We start from the raw sequence: 14,993 nt of genomic DNA, 5'->3' as shown, positions 1-14,993 counted from the left end.
GAAGCTCATGGGGTGGGACAAGTAGGCGTAGCACAGATGATGAGAAATCTTGGTAACTGGTGGCATCCGTTTCTTAAAGACATGGCTCAGTACTTGATCAAAACCTGTGAACAATGCACAAAGTTTAATACCAGACCAACTATCAAACCAGAACTAGGAAGGTACCCCCTAGAGGCCAAACCAGGAAAGGAGATTATCATAGACTATACAGATATGATAGACTCAGTCAGGGGTTACAGGTATGTACTAATGTGTGTGGATGCGTACACAGGATGGCCAGAAGCCTGGCCAACCAAGAAGGAAGACAGCAAGTCAGTGATCAAGTTCCTTGTGAATCAGTACATCCCAAGATACGGTTTTCCTGAAAAAATCAGGTCAGATAACGGTACCCATTTCAAGAACCAGGACCTCCAGAAGGTGGAGGCCATGTTGGGACTCAAACACGCTTTTGGTACAGTATATCATCCCCAATCACAAGGTAAAGTGGAAAGAATGAATCAAACTGTCAAAGTCAAATTGGGCAAAATCTGTGCACAGACCAAATTGAATTGGTTAGATGCTTTACCACTAGCTTTGATGTCTATCAGAAGCTCAGTAAACCAGACCACAAAGTTTACACCGCATGAGTTGCAAACAGGGAGAGCGTTTCCCGGACCACATTCCAGACTTCCCTTGGTTCAGCATGAGGAACAAAACCTAACCTCTAAAGCTTTTTTCCATGAACTGCAGGGTTTAGTGTCAGCATTCTCCAAACAGGTCACAAGCCAGCAGGAGGCGGGAAAACACACTCCACCCCCGGAGGCAGAGTGGGTCCTTCTTCGGGTCACCAAGAGGAAGTGGTCGGAGCCAAGGTGGACAGGACCATTCCAAGTGACAGAGAGAACCTCCCACGCCGTCCGCCTGAGGGGAAAAGGAGACACCTGGTTCCATTGGAGCCAGTGCGCAGCAGCTGAGGAGCCACAGTGTTCCTTGAGCGAGATCCAGACGAATCTCCAAGAAAAGAGCACTGAGTCGGCTGACTCAGAGACAGATCCCACCTCAACATAAGGGGCAGAATCCCCTGGTGGTGATCCTAGGCTCCAGGGCAGTCTACCCCTGGGGTCTGAAGAAAGAAGATCTTCAAGAGGCATCATGTTCAGTTTTATTATTCATTCAACTATAACTTTTATTTTTATTTTATCATTTACTCACCTATGTGTTATTAATCATCGTCGCATATTGCTAAAGAGTTGTGTTGATATAGCCATAAATAAGGTTGCAAACTCTCCTAGGGGTGGTACCGCCTAGGACACAGAGATAGAAAAAGATCTTATCAACCAGAAGGTTTTGCTTGCATATTATTTTACTCAACTTCATTTTTATTAACCGTAAAACAAAAGTGTTTGGTCTGAATACGTAAATGCATAACCACATTTCCTCCCCATTAGTAGTGGTTTTGATTGTTATCTCTATTGTAATTGTGTCTATCATCCTCTGGATTTACTGTGAGCTCCCCACCCAAAACTATAGCTCCATGCAAAAAGGGGGTCACTCACAGTAAAATGCCAGATCCAGGAAAACAACATGTAAATTGATCTCTTTTGGAGAGATCAAAAGGGGGAATGAAGTTTTCCCAAAAAACAAAAAGGTGATCTTTTAGTAAAGATCAAAAGGGGGAATTGTGGAAATGTATAATAATGTTTGAATTAAAATAGATGTGTGTTAAATGTATCTGTGTAAGTATAAGGTCACACAGAGTATATTGCTTTTGAGTGTTGTGTAACTAGTATAAGTGTTTTGCAGAAGTTGCAGGTTCAAGGCCTACACACAGAGAGAGAGAGAGAGACGAGGAGACTCCACTTGAGCGTGTTTAGAACTGAGAGCAGACACAGAACACCTTACTAGACAGGTTGTATCAAAAGTTTATGATGTCCTACTAGACAGAGTACTCTCACGTGCAGCTGCAAACTGTTCTCAGGAAGAGTACTATCTATGGAGCAAAACCTTCAATAACAGTGTTTGTTTAAGAGAAATGACCATGAAAGGAATGGAAGATGTATAGTGATCGCCCTATGACATATGCCTTGTATCTGTTTTGTGTGTGTGTTAATAAAACTAGGCAGAAGCTGTGGGACCCCAGAACTCAGCAGGGCGAGAAGATGAACAGAAAGATGGATAAGGACGGATTTTTAGGGGGAACATTTCATTTTAAAAAGTTGCCCGACGGTTCGTTGGACAGAAACAAGGCAATTTGCACAGTTTGCAAAGCCGAATTTAAATTCCACAGAAGTAACATGACTTTAACATATCACCTCAAAGCAAAACACCCAGTCTACACTACAGGAGTGTGGCACTCGTCAGTATATTTCCTCATTCAGGCTTTTTTCTATTTGCACTGTGCATATGTGCACCTTAAGCCAATAAAATGAATGAATTTAAATATACTTTCTCTGTGTTTATTCTACATTAATTTGATCATTTTACATAAATAAATATTCATTATGAGCTTCAGTCTCAGAAAAATGCATTTAATTTATTGATACATTTATTGATAGATTAATCGCGATTAATTACAGAAATTTTTGCAATTAATTAGTTAATTTTTTTTAATCGATTGACAGCCCTAATATATATACATACATACATACACATACACAGACACACACACACACAAGTTCACTAAGATACCACCTTCAAAACCTGCATGCAGCCTTGTTGACGTGCTAGCAATTAGCATTAGCCACTAAGAATTAAATACATGCTAATTGCTAACATGCTAATGTTAATTGCTAGCACGTCATCACTATCTGTTCCTGTGTCTAAATAAACATGTTAAAAATTTGAGGTGTGCTTTTTCAATACAATGCAACAGGTGAGCCAGTGCACAATTATTTTTTTATGTATTTTAATTTTCTGTGCAGAATTTATTTTGGTTAAATGCCATATCTGTACTGTATCCCAACTGGTACAATAAAACATTAGTTGAGAAATATAACATGCATTTTTTATTCAGTATATAAGCAATATTTAGCTTTATGTTAAAAGACACCGTGAGAAATGTATGTTCTTAGGAAAAAAGCCGCTTATCAGTTAACCATTAATCGACCGATGAGGTCAATCAACTAATGATTAATGAATTAATCGATAATTTGCATCCCTAATATATATATATACATATACATATACATATACATATACATACACACACACACACATATATATATATATACCTTTTGTTTTTGTTCTTGTTTATGTCTATGTTTACCCGTCAAGTCCTCAGTTTTGTTTTTTAACCATGCCTGTCTATATATGTTTGATGTCCGTACCAAGAGAGTAAGTGTAAGTGTAACCGGAAGCAAATTCCTTGTGTGTGTTCACATACCTGGTGAATAAAAGTGATTCTGATACGTTATAAGTTATTCTCACATGGTTTCTTCATCATGAAACTCTGGGAACTTTGGGTCTAGAGAGGTCTCTCTCGTCTTCTCCCGCTTTATCCGTTATCGGGTCACGGGGGCAGCAGCTTCAGCAGGGAAGCCCAGACTTCCCTCTCCCCGGCCACTTCATCCAACTCTCCCAGGGGGTCCCCAAGGCGTTCCCAGGCCAGCCGAGAGACATAGTCCCTCCAGCGTGTCCTGGGGCTTCCCCGGGGCCCCCTCCCGGAGGGACGTGCCCGGGACATCTCACCAGGGAGACATTCAGGAGGCATCCTTACGAGATGCCCGAGCCACCTTAACTGGTTCCTCTCAATGCAGAGGAGCAGCGGTTCTACTCTGAGCTCCTCGCGGATGGCCGAGCTTCTCATCCTATCTCTAAGCCACCCTGCGAAGGAAGCTCATTTCGGCCGCTTGTATTTGCGATCTCACTCGTGACCATAGGTAAAGGTAGGAACGTACATCGACTGGTAAATCGAGAGCTTCGCCTTTCGGCTCAGCTCCTTCTTCACTACGACGGACTGGTGCAGAGTCCGCATCACTGCAGAAGCCGCACCAATCCACCAGTCGATCTCCCGTTCCATCCTTCCCTCACTCGTGAACAAGACCCCGAGATACTTGAACTCCTCCACTTGAGGCAGGATCTCATCCCCGACCCAGAGGCTGCACTCCACCCTTTTCTGGCTGATTCTCATCCCAGCCGCTTCGCACTCGGCTGCAAACCGCTCTAAAGTGAGAGCTGAAGGTCACGCTCCGATGAAGCCAACAGGACTAGATCGTCCGCAAAAAGCAGCTACCCAATCCTGAGGCCACTGAACCGCAGCCCCTCAATGCCTTGGCTGCGCCTAGAAATTCTGTCCATGAAGGTTATGAACAGAACCGGTGACAAAGGGCAGCACTGGCGGAGTCCAACTTCCACGGGAAACAGGTCCGACTTACTGCCAGCTAGGGCTGCACGATATGGCCTATAACCAATATCTCGATATTTTCTCCAAACTCCAAACTGATCATTAACAACCAACCCACCACCTGCCCACTGGACCCCATCCCCTCTAAACTCCTACAAGATATCGCTCCTACGGTAGTCCCACCGATCACATCCGTGATTAATGCCTCACTGTCCTCAGGCGTATTCGCAGCGGCCTTCAAACAAGCCAGAGTTACGCCATTACTGAAAAAGACTACGCTTAACCCCGCCTTGGTTGAAAATTATCGGCCGGTGTCACTGCTTCCCTTCCTCTCGAAAACCATTGAGAGGGCGGTCTCTAAACAAGTCACTGACTTCCTCACCCATCACCACCTACTTGACCCAAAACAGTCGGGTTTCAGAAGTGGCCACTCCACCAAGACAGCCTTACTATCTGTCTCAGAAGCCTTAAAAACAGCCAGAACACGAGGGCAATCATCGGTACTCATCCTTCTTGACTTATCGGCTGCCTTCGATACAGTCAACCACGACATACTCCTAGCCACACTCGCTAACATGGGCATTACAGGCTCTGCCCACTCCTGGCTCGAGTCCTACCTTGCTGGACGCTCCTTTAATGTGTCTTGGCAAGGTCGTCTGTCATCAACTCATACCCTCTCCACGGGGGTGCCGCAGGGGTCGGTGCTGGGTCCCCTTCTGTTTGCCATCTACACCACCTCGTTGTCCCATGTTATCCGCTCACACAGCTATACCTGTCGTTCCAGCTGGGCGACACCACGGTCTCCGCACGCATCTCCGCCTGTCTCTCTGATCTGTCAACTTGGATGAAAGACCACCATCTCCAGCTTAATCTGTCAAAAACCGAACTCCAGGTCATCCCTGCCCATGAGTCAATCTGCCATGACATCAACCTGAAAATTGATACTGTCACGATTACCCCTAACCATGCTGCTAAAAACCTGGGCGTCGTACTAGATGATCATCTTTCTCTCTCTGAGCACATTTCCTCCGTAGCGAGGTCATCTCGCTATGCATTGTACAATATTAGAAAAATCAGACCGTACCTGACCCAATATGCTGCTCAGCTCCTGATACAGGCTACAGTCAGCTCCCGCCTCGATTACTGCAACTTTTTTCAGCCAACTCTTGGCTGGCCTACCTGCTTGCGCGATCAAACCATTGCAAATGGTCCAGAATGCTGCAGTGCGACTGGTTTTCAATCAACCCAAAAGGTCACATGTCACCCCACTCTTCAGCGACCTGCACTGGCTGCCTGTAGCTGCCAGAATTAAACACAAAGCTCTGACGCTAGCCTACAAAACCATCTCAGGATCTGCCCCTGCCTATCTCAGCGTCTTACTAAAGGCTCACGTCCCGACCAGGGCGTTACGCTCCGCTCATACAAACCGTCTAGTTGTACCCTCGCCTCTCGCAAAGCGAGGTCACTCTAAACTCTTCTCTGTGGTTGTCCCCAAATTGTGGAATGACCTACCAACGGCTACAAGAACAGCAACATCCCTTTCTACCTTTAGAAAAAAACTTTCTCTTTCGAGAATGCTTCCCTGCCTAACAAAACTAACAACTACTCTGTGCTCCTTTACACCTTTCTCAGCTTATGTCCTCCTCTGTAAGTCGCTTTGGATAAAAGCGTCTGCTAAATGCAATGTAATGTAATGTAATATTTTTAAGCTATATCGCGATACTCGATATATATCTCGATATTTTTATTTCTCCTGTAAATCACTATGAATGTTAAATTCAACCCTTTGATGCAAAAAATAACATCAGTATGATGATTCAAGTAGACCTTTCTATTAGATTAGCAACAGTTGCGCCGCGTTTTAGCTGCGTCCCCTGCCCTGTGTCAACTCACACCGGGCGCGCCTTGGCAGCTTAGCGAGCCGGCGAGATCGCAAGATCACGTGAGAATCCTGGACGTACGCGAGACCCTGCGATAAACTGTATATAAAGAAAACAACAACAACAAACAGCTGACTTTGCTCCTCCTACGTGGAGGAGATTATAAAAAACATCTGTTGTGTCATAAATGATTGTGTGTTGTTCCACTTCAACAATTAGTCTCTCATCGTCCATGTTGAGACCTTTTGATCGATCTTTGATCACCTGGTGCCATCGGTCATGACGTAACGTTGATGTGAAGTTGTGATAAGCGACATGAACTGCGTATTGTGTTTATTTTAAAGGGGGGCGGAAGTTTATTACGTTGATTCTGTGTCGGATTTCCTATCTGGTGCGCAGTGCTCTGTTGAAATTTACGAGGTTTAGCAGTGGCTCGCGGCAAAAATAGAAATGCTACGGAATGCTCGCACCATGGCGCGGAGAGACGCTTCTGGGACGCTTCTGAGACGCGCCCTGTGTGAGTGCTCTAATTGACTAGACTGGCAGCTACCTGCTCCGGTGACCGTGGCGCAGCCGTTACGCGGCGCGTACGCCTCCGGAGTGGGCCTTGTCTCTCCTCACTTGATACAAAAGTACGCATGCGCGCACGGGATTTTTCTGGGTGTGCGGGGAAGTGAGCTGCGTGCTGTGAGCAGCACCAGGAGTGAGTGACACAGTCAAAACTCTGGAGAATTAAATGCTGACGGCTTAAAACATTTACGTGACAAGTACTCAGGTTCAGATCAGGGGGGCTGTTCCTCCCAATCACACTCCTCCAGGTCTCACTGTCGCTGCCCACGTGAGCACTGAAGTCCCCCTGGAGAACGAGGGAGTCCCCAGAGGGGGCGCTCTCCAGCACCCCCTCCAAAGACTCCATAAAGGGTGGGTACTCTGAACTGCCATTCGGTGCATAGGCACAGACGACAGTCAGGACCCGTCCCCCCACCCGAAGGCGAAGGGAGGCTACCCTCTCGTCCACCGGGGTGAACCCCAACGTACAGGTGAGAGGCGCAGAGCGGGGTGGGAATGCTTGTTTCCCCCCGGCTCGGCGCCTCTCACCGGGGGCAAATCCAGAGTGGTAGAGCGTCCAACCCCTCTCAAGGAAACTGGTTCCGGAGCCCACGCTGTGCGTCGAGGCGAGCCCGACTATATCTAGCCGGTACCTCTCAAGCACCAGCTCAGGCTCCTACCCGCCAGAGAGGTGACGTTCCACGTCCCCAGATCCAGCTTCTGCAACCGGGGGCCGGACTGCCAGGGTCCCCGCCTCCGACTGCCACCCAACTCTCTTTGCACACCCCCTTTTGACCCCTCCCATGGGTGTGGGCACATGTGAAGGGGGGGCCATGTCACCCTTTCGGGCTGAGCCCGGCCGGGCCCCATGGGTGAAGACCCGACCACCAGGCGCTCGCCAACGAGCCCCACCCCCAGGCCTGGCTCCAGGGGGGAGGCCCTAACCCTAACCCTAACCCGTACCAGGGGCATGAAGCCCCCGACAACATAGCTCATGGGATCATTGGAACACGCAAACCCCTCCTCCTCGGTAAGGTGGCAGCTCCAGGAGGGGGTCTAGAGAGAGGTGCTCTACTAATAAAATATATTATCATTATTACTATTCATGTAGCCAACATAGTCATTACACTGTGGTTTCTCTCCTCACCTGGGTGTTTGTTTGAGGAGGTGGAGAAGACTTGAATGGACCTGAGACTTTGGTGGTTGGAGGACAAGGAGTGACCATGGCTGCTCTCCCTCGAGGAGTGATGGTGGTGGGGGAAGGCAAGAGATTTGGTTTGACCGTCTGAGCAATATGAAGTGGAGGAGGAGTGGTAGACCACAGCATCAGTGTTGAGACCCACATCCTGAGAGGAAAGAACAGTGGATGAAGGCTGATGCTACAACATCATCAACATCAAATTATGAGATGATTTACTCAGTTTAATGTAAAGCCGATGCCAACACTGGACCAGGCAAGGTGGCTTCATCAGACAGAGCTCACAGTGCAGAGCTTTTCTTTAGCACATGTGATTCAGACTGAGTGACCTCAGAATACAATAGTCTTCAGTGAAGGCATGACAGATGTGATGGACATTACCTTGTGTCTCAGTGCAGGGATGATTCTCTCATAGAACTCAGGGTGTGGATGAGCCTCCTGGGATCAAACCAAAGAAATAAATTAATGCTTTTTTTTCACAGAGCAGTGTGTGGAAATGTATAATAATGTTTGAATTAAAATAGATGTGTTAAATGTATCTGTGTAAGTATAAGGTCACACAGAGTATATTGCTTTTGAGTGTTGTGTAACTAGTATAAGTGTTTTGCAGAAGTTGCAGGTTCAAGTCCTACACACAGAGAGAGAGAGACGAGGGGACTCCACTTGAGTTTGTTTAGAACTGAGAGCAGAAATAGAACATCTTACTAGACAGGTTGTGTCAAAGTTTATGATGTCCTACTAGAGAGAGTACTCTCACGTGCAGCTGCAAACTGTTCTCAGGAAGAGTACTATCTATGGAGCAAGACCTTCAATAACAGTGTTTGTTTACAGGGTGTCTGCAGGGTTTAGTCAGTCAAATTTATGACTTTTTAAGACCTTTTTATGACCATTTTGATTTAAATTTATGACCTACACGAACTATTAAAAAAACATATTAGTCATTAAAATTCCTTTCTAGTTTTTTTTTTTTGTAATTCGACTACTTACTTTGAAGTGCTTCAGCAAATCCTGGGCTGTGGCATGGCCAATGAAGTGTGACCCCAGGTAGCAAGAATGCACCTTATCATCGCCCCAAAACCGAACATGAATGTCCAGCTGTTTCTTCTTGCTTGTCTGATTTAAACTTTCATCAAACATGATAACGTAAGGCCCCGTTACTTTGGAGACGAGGTCTTGTTTAATGAATTCTGCCAAGCCAAACCGTGCAATGTATGAGGTTTTATCTTTACCACATGTAAAGGTCTTGGCAATGTCCGAGTCTGGGAACATCGTTTGGAATAGTTCGGAAATGTCTTCGTTCCCTCGGTACGACTGGTGTTTCGTAACGGTGTTCAACACCCACAGGACCTCAGCTTTCAAGGTGGCGGTTGATCCGAAAGTCCCAGTGGCACTGGATGTGGAAGGCCGACTGGATGTAGCGGGAGTGGGACAACCGGAATCACGCGATGAGCTTGAACTAGGCAGTGATGGAGAACAAAACTGAGTGATTGCCTGCACCCGCTGAAGACCTTTTACCGATAACTGATGCCGCTCCGAATTCGCGTGTGAATGCAAGGCTTTTAAGCCTAAACTGGCGAGCTCCAACGTCTTCTTACAGAGGGTGCAAAATGCTTGGTATTTGTTGTTCGCGACGGGCTTTAGCCATCTCTTCATCTCATCATCGTCGAGCCATGCCAAGTTAAACGTACACTTTCCCATTGTTCAAAGTCAATTAATCAGACCCACGAACTACATAAATGCGATGAGGTAGGGAGACCGATAACCGTTTGCCACCAGAGAACATGAAGTAGGGCTCTTCTCGCGCGCGAGTTATGCGAAAGTCCTTACGACGACTGACGTCTGTTACGATGCACTGCCGCATTAATGGACCTTGTAGTTCTGGAATAGTATGTTACCAGCCAGATTTCCTCAGATAGAACTACAGGCGAAATTGTCAGGATAAGCGATCTGCATACGAAAATGTTTTTGATTGGCTGAAATGCTTCGCAGCGTATTTTCTTCGTAGTTTTAGTAGTCTACCAAAGCAGATAAAGCAGATAAATTTAAGACGTGTAATTTATGACCTTGAATGAAAAATCCGAATGTTTTTATGACCTTTTATGGCCTAAAATTCTCGTTATGAAATTTATGACTTTTTATGACTTTTTATGACTCCGCGGAAACCCTGGTTTAAGAGAAATGACCATGAAAGGAATTGAAGATGTATAGTGAACGCCCTATGACATATGCCTTGTATCTGTTTTGTGTGTGTGTGTTAATAAAACTAGCCAGAAGCTGTGGGACCCCAGAACTCAGCAGGGTGAGAAGGTGAACAGACCGCGGGGTCTGTTGAGATTCAGAGCTGTGTTCTCCCTTTGCAAAGGCGAAACTGGAATCTGTCTTTGTCTCCTTCATTTCAGACATCTCTCTGTTTGTATTTCAGGTCTGCAGCAATTCGGGGTGGTTTTGCAACACCACAACAAGTGTCAGCTCACTAACTGGGTGATTCCATTTGCACCTGTTTGGTAACATCAAGGCTCAACTAATATGTGATGGAATGGGTGGAGAAGCACAGATGATGGATTCATTTCATCACAAATCTATTAAGTGTATGCATCTTGTAGGAATACAGAAATCACATACACACACACACCTTGATAAGCATTTCTAGTTCCATCCTCAGGCTCATCACTTCCAGTGTTACTGCAGCCACTCGGCCCACATCAGGATCCATGACATCATCAGGAAAGCTGAGTCCATCTGGCTGCTGATTGGAGTACCCATAGAGACAGAGCACTGCTCGTCCTCCCTGGAAGACAGGATGTACAGTGAACTACCATTAACCTTTATTTTGTTGAATGAAGAGCACAGATTCTTTGGGACAGAGAGTAAACGAGTCAAGACTGAGAGAGAATTGTAGCAGTTTTGGGACAGGGGAAGGACACATTCAGGATGAGATCAGGACAGAAGTTCAAAATGTGGTGGTAGGTTCAGAAGAGACTCGGACAAGTGTGGGTAGGTTCAGGGTTCTACCAGAATGAAAGTTTTACCAGATAACTTAACATATTCACGGCTGCTCACCAACTGAACAATGACTATGGAAGAGTCAGTCCAAACATGAACATGCTCATACTGCTGACAGACTACTTCTATTACAGTCACAGACTTAGGAACACAAAACATGCCATCAATATGTCATACATGATGATTAGTCATCTGTTTTCTGTATCGCTCCCTACTATAGATACTCTATATGTTTTGTTGTCACCTGAATGGCATCGACGGTGGCTCTGAAAACAGGGTTGTTGTGTTTCACAGTCCTCCAGTATTTTGGTCTGTTGGGGTTTGTCAAGTTACAGCCGTATTTTTCCAGGATGTTCAATGCTGTAGACAAACGCTGGAGAGATGCAAGGGTCTAAAGAAGAAGCAGAGAAAGCAATACATTTGGACAAGTTTGAAGGTTCAACTTCAATCAGATTAGATAATTTCCCAGAATGTTTGTCCTTAAAAACACATTCAATATGATGCAGTGTTTCATCCCATAATTTATCTTCATCTTGAAAGCATAAAAAGAACCACCTATACTAGAGGTAGATGGTGTAACTGTCTATCTTCAGTTCTTCACCTTCAGCTCTGCTGATTGAGCTACACACATTCTATTTTTGCTGGCAGATCTTCTTTAAGTATAGTAATAGCTTGAAGTACCACCTGATAGTCATTAGCTGGAGTCATATTTTTCTTCTTTAGTTTCAGAATGTCAAAGCTTTCATTGTCGAGCACATAGTGTTCAATAGAGACAGATGAAGGTGCTAATGCACCGAATAAGAGCAATATGATGGAACTTTGGTATTTCTTGTGAGAAGCTCAATAACATTTCATCTTTACATCCAACCACGATAATAATATTTGAGAAGAAAAAAATTAGATAATAGTAATAATAGTAATAATAATAATAATAATGTAATAATGAACACAATTGATATATTGCACATTATATTACAATCAATTGAATACGTCATTTCTCACTTTTTCACCCTGAGGTGTTCATATTTCCCAGAGAAAAGCACACATCACAACACATGTTGATGCTGTCAGTGTCAGCAGTTATACCTTGTATTTGATTTATTACCAGGACAATGTTTGACAGCTTCTCAGTGTTAGCCAAATGTAACCAACAATCCTGATCTGCCCAACCTGGGTTGCTTGGTCTGGATTGATGCTTTACAGGCCACAGGTCGACATCTCTATGCTTGTTTTCTCTCACCTCCTTCCTGTTGCTGCCAAAGCTGTTTTCTATGACCATGGTCTCTGCAGCGATGTGGTGGTATTTGGAGCAGGGTGGTAAGGGCAAATTAGCTATAGCCATTACACCAGCCCGCACCTCCACCACTCTGCCTCCAGAGTACAGACATACTTCAGCCCGACTCCTCACCTCCTGCAGCTGCTCCGACAGAGACGGCATTCTACAGACACACACAGTCAGTGACAGACATATATGTATAATTAAAAATCCATAGATAGATGTACAAAAGATTATGTAATCTAGTTATCAGAGAAAGGAGGATTCTCTCAGAGTTTGCTCTTCCTTTGTCTTGTATCTATGGATAGAGACTCAGAGAGCCTCTGTGGGGCTGCAGGTGTGCTGCAGGCAAATCTTGTCAAACTTTAGTCACAGTTATCACAGGAACATAATGTGTACCACATCTCATGGTAATCCACCTCATAGTTGTTTTTAGTTTGTCTGTCTGGTACAGAAGTGTGTCAGACTTTCATAAATCGAGGTTACCATCTAGACATGACCGGGGAGCTAGTACATATGAGCCTTTTTTTTTTTTTTTTAATGCATTTATTCATGAATTTAATCAATAATGGAAATATTGACAGCTCTTGAAGAACAGACCTGTCATTTGCATAATGAAAGTGAAATCCACAAAGAAAAGGAGACGCATGGGGAAACAAACAGGTGAGGAAATGTAATGGGCAAAACAGAAAAAAAATTGAGAATTATATAAATAAAATCAAACAAAAGGTAAATAAATACAGAATCAAAATAACACAAACTATGTCTTTTTAAATCAATTCATGTCTACATTATTGTTATTCATTTCACTCTTGCATGTTCATCACATGTCAATTCATGCTTTACATGTTTTAATATTTCACATGGATCTGACCTCTACGAGAGCGCAATGCATTCACTGGATAAAAACATTAGACAGGTTCTGTTACAGTGACACAAGTCTGCATGTCACTTAACTGAGCAGCAGCTTAACACACACACACACACACACACACACACACACACACACACACACACACACACACACACACACACACTCGACATGAAGCTAAATAGCCAAACCTGCAGCTACACACACACAAACACGGACAGGTCTGTCCTCCTCATCCTGGATGGATGTGGGTGTGTGGGTGTGGAGGTCTGTCGGTGGGCTGTCGGTGGTGTGTTGTCTTACCTCTGGTCCACAGCAGTCAGCAGACATCCACAGCTGCTCTTCACGGTCCTCCTGGATTCATCCACACCGCGCTCCGTCGGACTGATAACGGAATGTCACAGTAATGTGTGTGTGAAGACACGACACGTTACTGAACCACGTCCAGCAAATAGACTGATCCCAGTGAGACGCCCTCTCTCTCTGTCGGGCACGAGCCAAACATGGACGCATAGTAGGTGACGTCACCCATAGGTTTTTTTGTTGAATGATGTCATTTATGAATCAGTTCAACACTGTTATTATTATTATATGTACCATCATTACTTAAACGTGACGCATCACACTTGGACATTAAAATGAAATCTACTATTTTTTATATCATTGAAGAACAGTAGATTTTACATAGGCTAACTATTATTCATTCATATCACCTCCTATGACTTGAATGGAATATTTTTAAAAGGAGTTTAATCTATGGATGTAAAATGTCTGCCATGTGTGGGTTTGACTCCCCACTGAGACCCCTATACTGCTCCATCTGTCAAAGCAGAGTAATACACCTGTGTGAGGGTGGGTGCTAGTTTTTAGAACCAGGGCCGTTTCCAGGTGTTTGGGGGCCTCTATAAACATAAAAGGCATATACGCCTTTTTATAGGTTATAAGGAAAACTGGGGTAATCAACTACTAAACTTCAACATAACTATTATTCTTATTGTTGGTTTGTTTTCATTGTTTGCACTTTAAGATAGATGCTGGTTCAAAAACATTTAGCTTTAGCTGATTTCTGTTGATCTTGTGCAGTGGCCTCAAACATCCGATTGTGCTTCTACATACCACAATCACAGAAACAGATCCAAAATGGTGCTAAAGGAGTTAGAATCTGGTGGCGAATTAAGAAAGTAGTATACTGTTGTGGATTTGTGTTCTATCTTGGTTTTGTCTGGTTTTACATACAAAGCTCTTCATGGTCAGGCACTGTCATATCTAAAAGAGCTCATAATACCTTACTACCCCTCTAGAACTCTGCACTCTCAGGATGCTGGGTTCCTTGTGGTTCCTATAGTCTCCAAAAGTAGGCCGGGAGTAGGGATACGGACTAAAAAAATTAGCCCGATAATTTCTGGTATTTATCACGGTAACGATAAAAATGACAATGAATAAACACCAATTCAGCCTAATCTTTTTGACTATAAATCTATCAAAATAATAATAAAGGCTAGGGGGAGCTGGTGGTGGGCGTGTCTATAATAATAAAGGCTAGGGGGAGCTGGTGGTGGGCGTGTCTATACCTGCTATAGGCTGCATTCATGACCTAGTACACACCAGGACCTCCTCAACAAGGAATGTAGCCATCATTCATGATATTAAACACACACCTACATATAATATTATTCTGAAGGTTTCTGTGGTGGAGTGTAACTATGCTGTCTGAAATCATTATCATTGTCTAAAATGATCACAATGGTTTCTTTTTTTTATATCTATCTACGCATGCAGGAATATGAAGCGTGTTAGTATGGATTCAGGTCACCACAGGCCTCAAGAACAGCTTCAGTGCTCCCTTTTAAATCTGGTGAACTCTGTTGGAGGGTTGAACAGAGTTCCTCCACAAG

The 14,993-nt window shown here is 44.3% G+C and overlaps 1 protein-coding gene across 2 annotated transcripts in view; it reads right to left on the bottom strand.

Annotated features, from left to right (window-relative positions):
• Window positions 1-13,601, bottom strand: part of rnf31 (ring finger protein 31) — a 44,408-nt gene extending 30,807 nt beyond the window's left edge. For both annotated transcript variants that reach the window (XR_003461958.1, XM_019261996.2), the window contains exons 1-6: window positions 13,402-13,601; window positions 12,192-12,390; window positions 11,196-11,342; window positions 10,581-10,736; window positions 8,330-8,386; window positions 7,898-8,096 (exon numbers count right to left, since the gene is read on the bottom strand). Coding sequence is in view for 1 of the 2 variants with exons in the window: in XM_019261996.2 (XP_019117541.2) it covers window positions 7,898-8,096; window positions 8,330-8,386; window positions 10,581-10,736; window positions 11,196-11,342; window positions 12,192-12,389 (757 nt within the window). In the remaining variant the exon portion in view is untranslated. The remainder of the gene's footprint in view (window positions 1-7,897; window positions 8,097-8,329; window positions 8,387-10,580; window positions 10,737-11,195; window positions 11,343-12,191; window positions 12,391-13,401) is intronic.
• Window positions 13,602-14,993: the final 1,392 nt, after the last annotated feature.

Source organism: Larimichthys crocea, unplaced genomic scaffold (assembly GCF_000972845.2).
Source record: "Larimichthys crocea isolate SSNF unplaced genomic scaffold, L_crocea_2.0 scaffold397, whole genome shotgun sequence".
In the NCBI taxonomy this organism is placed as follows: domain Eukaryota; kingdom Metazoa; phylum Chordata; class Actinopteri; family Sciaenidae; genus Larimichthys; species Larimichthys crocea.
The sequence above is the reverse complement of the archived record's forward strand: the minus strand, read 5'-3'. Positions and strand labels throughout refer to the sequence as shown.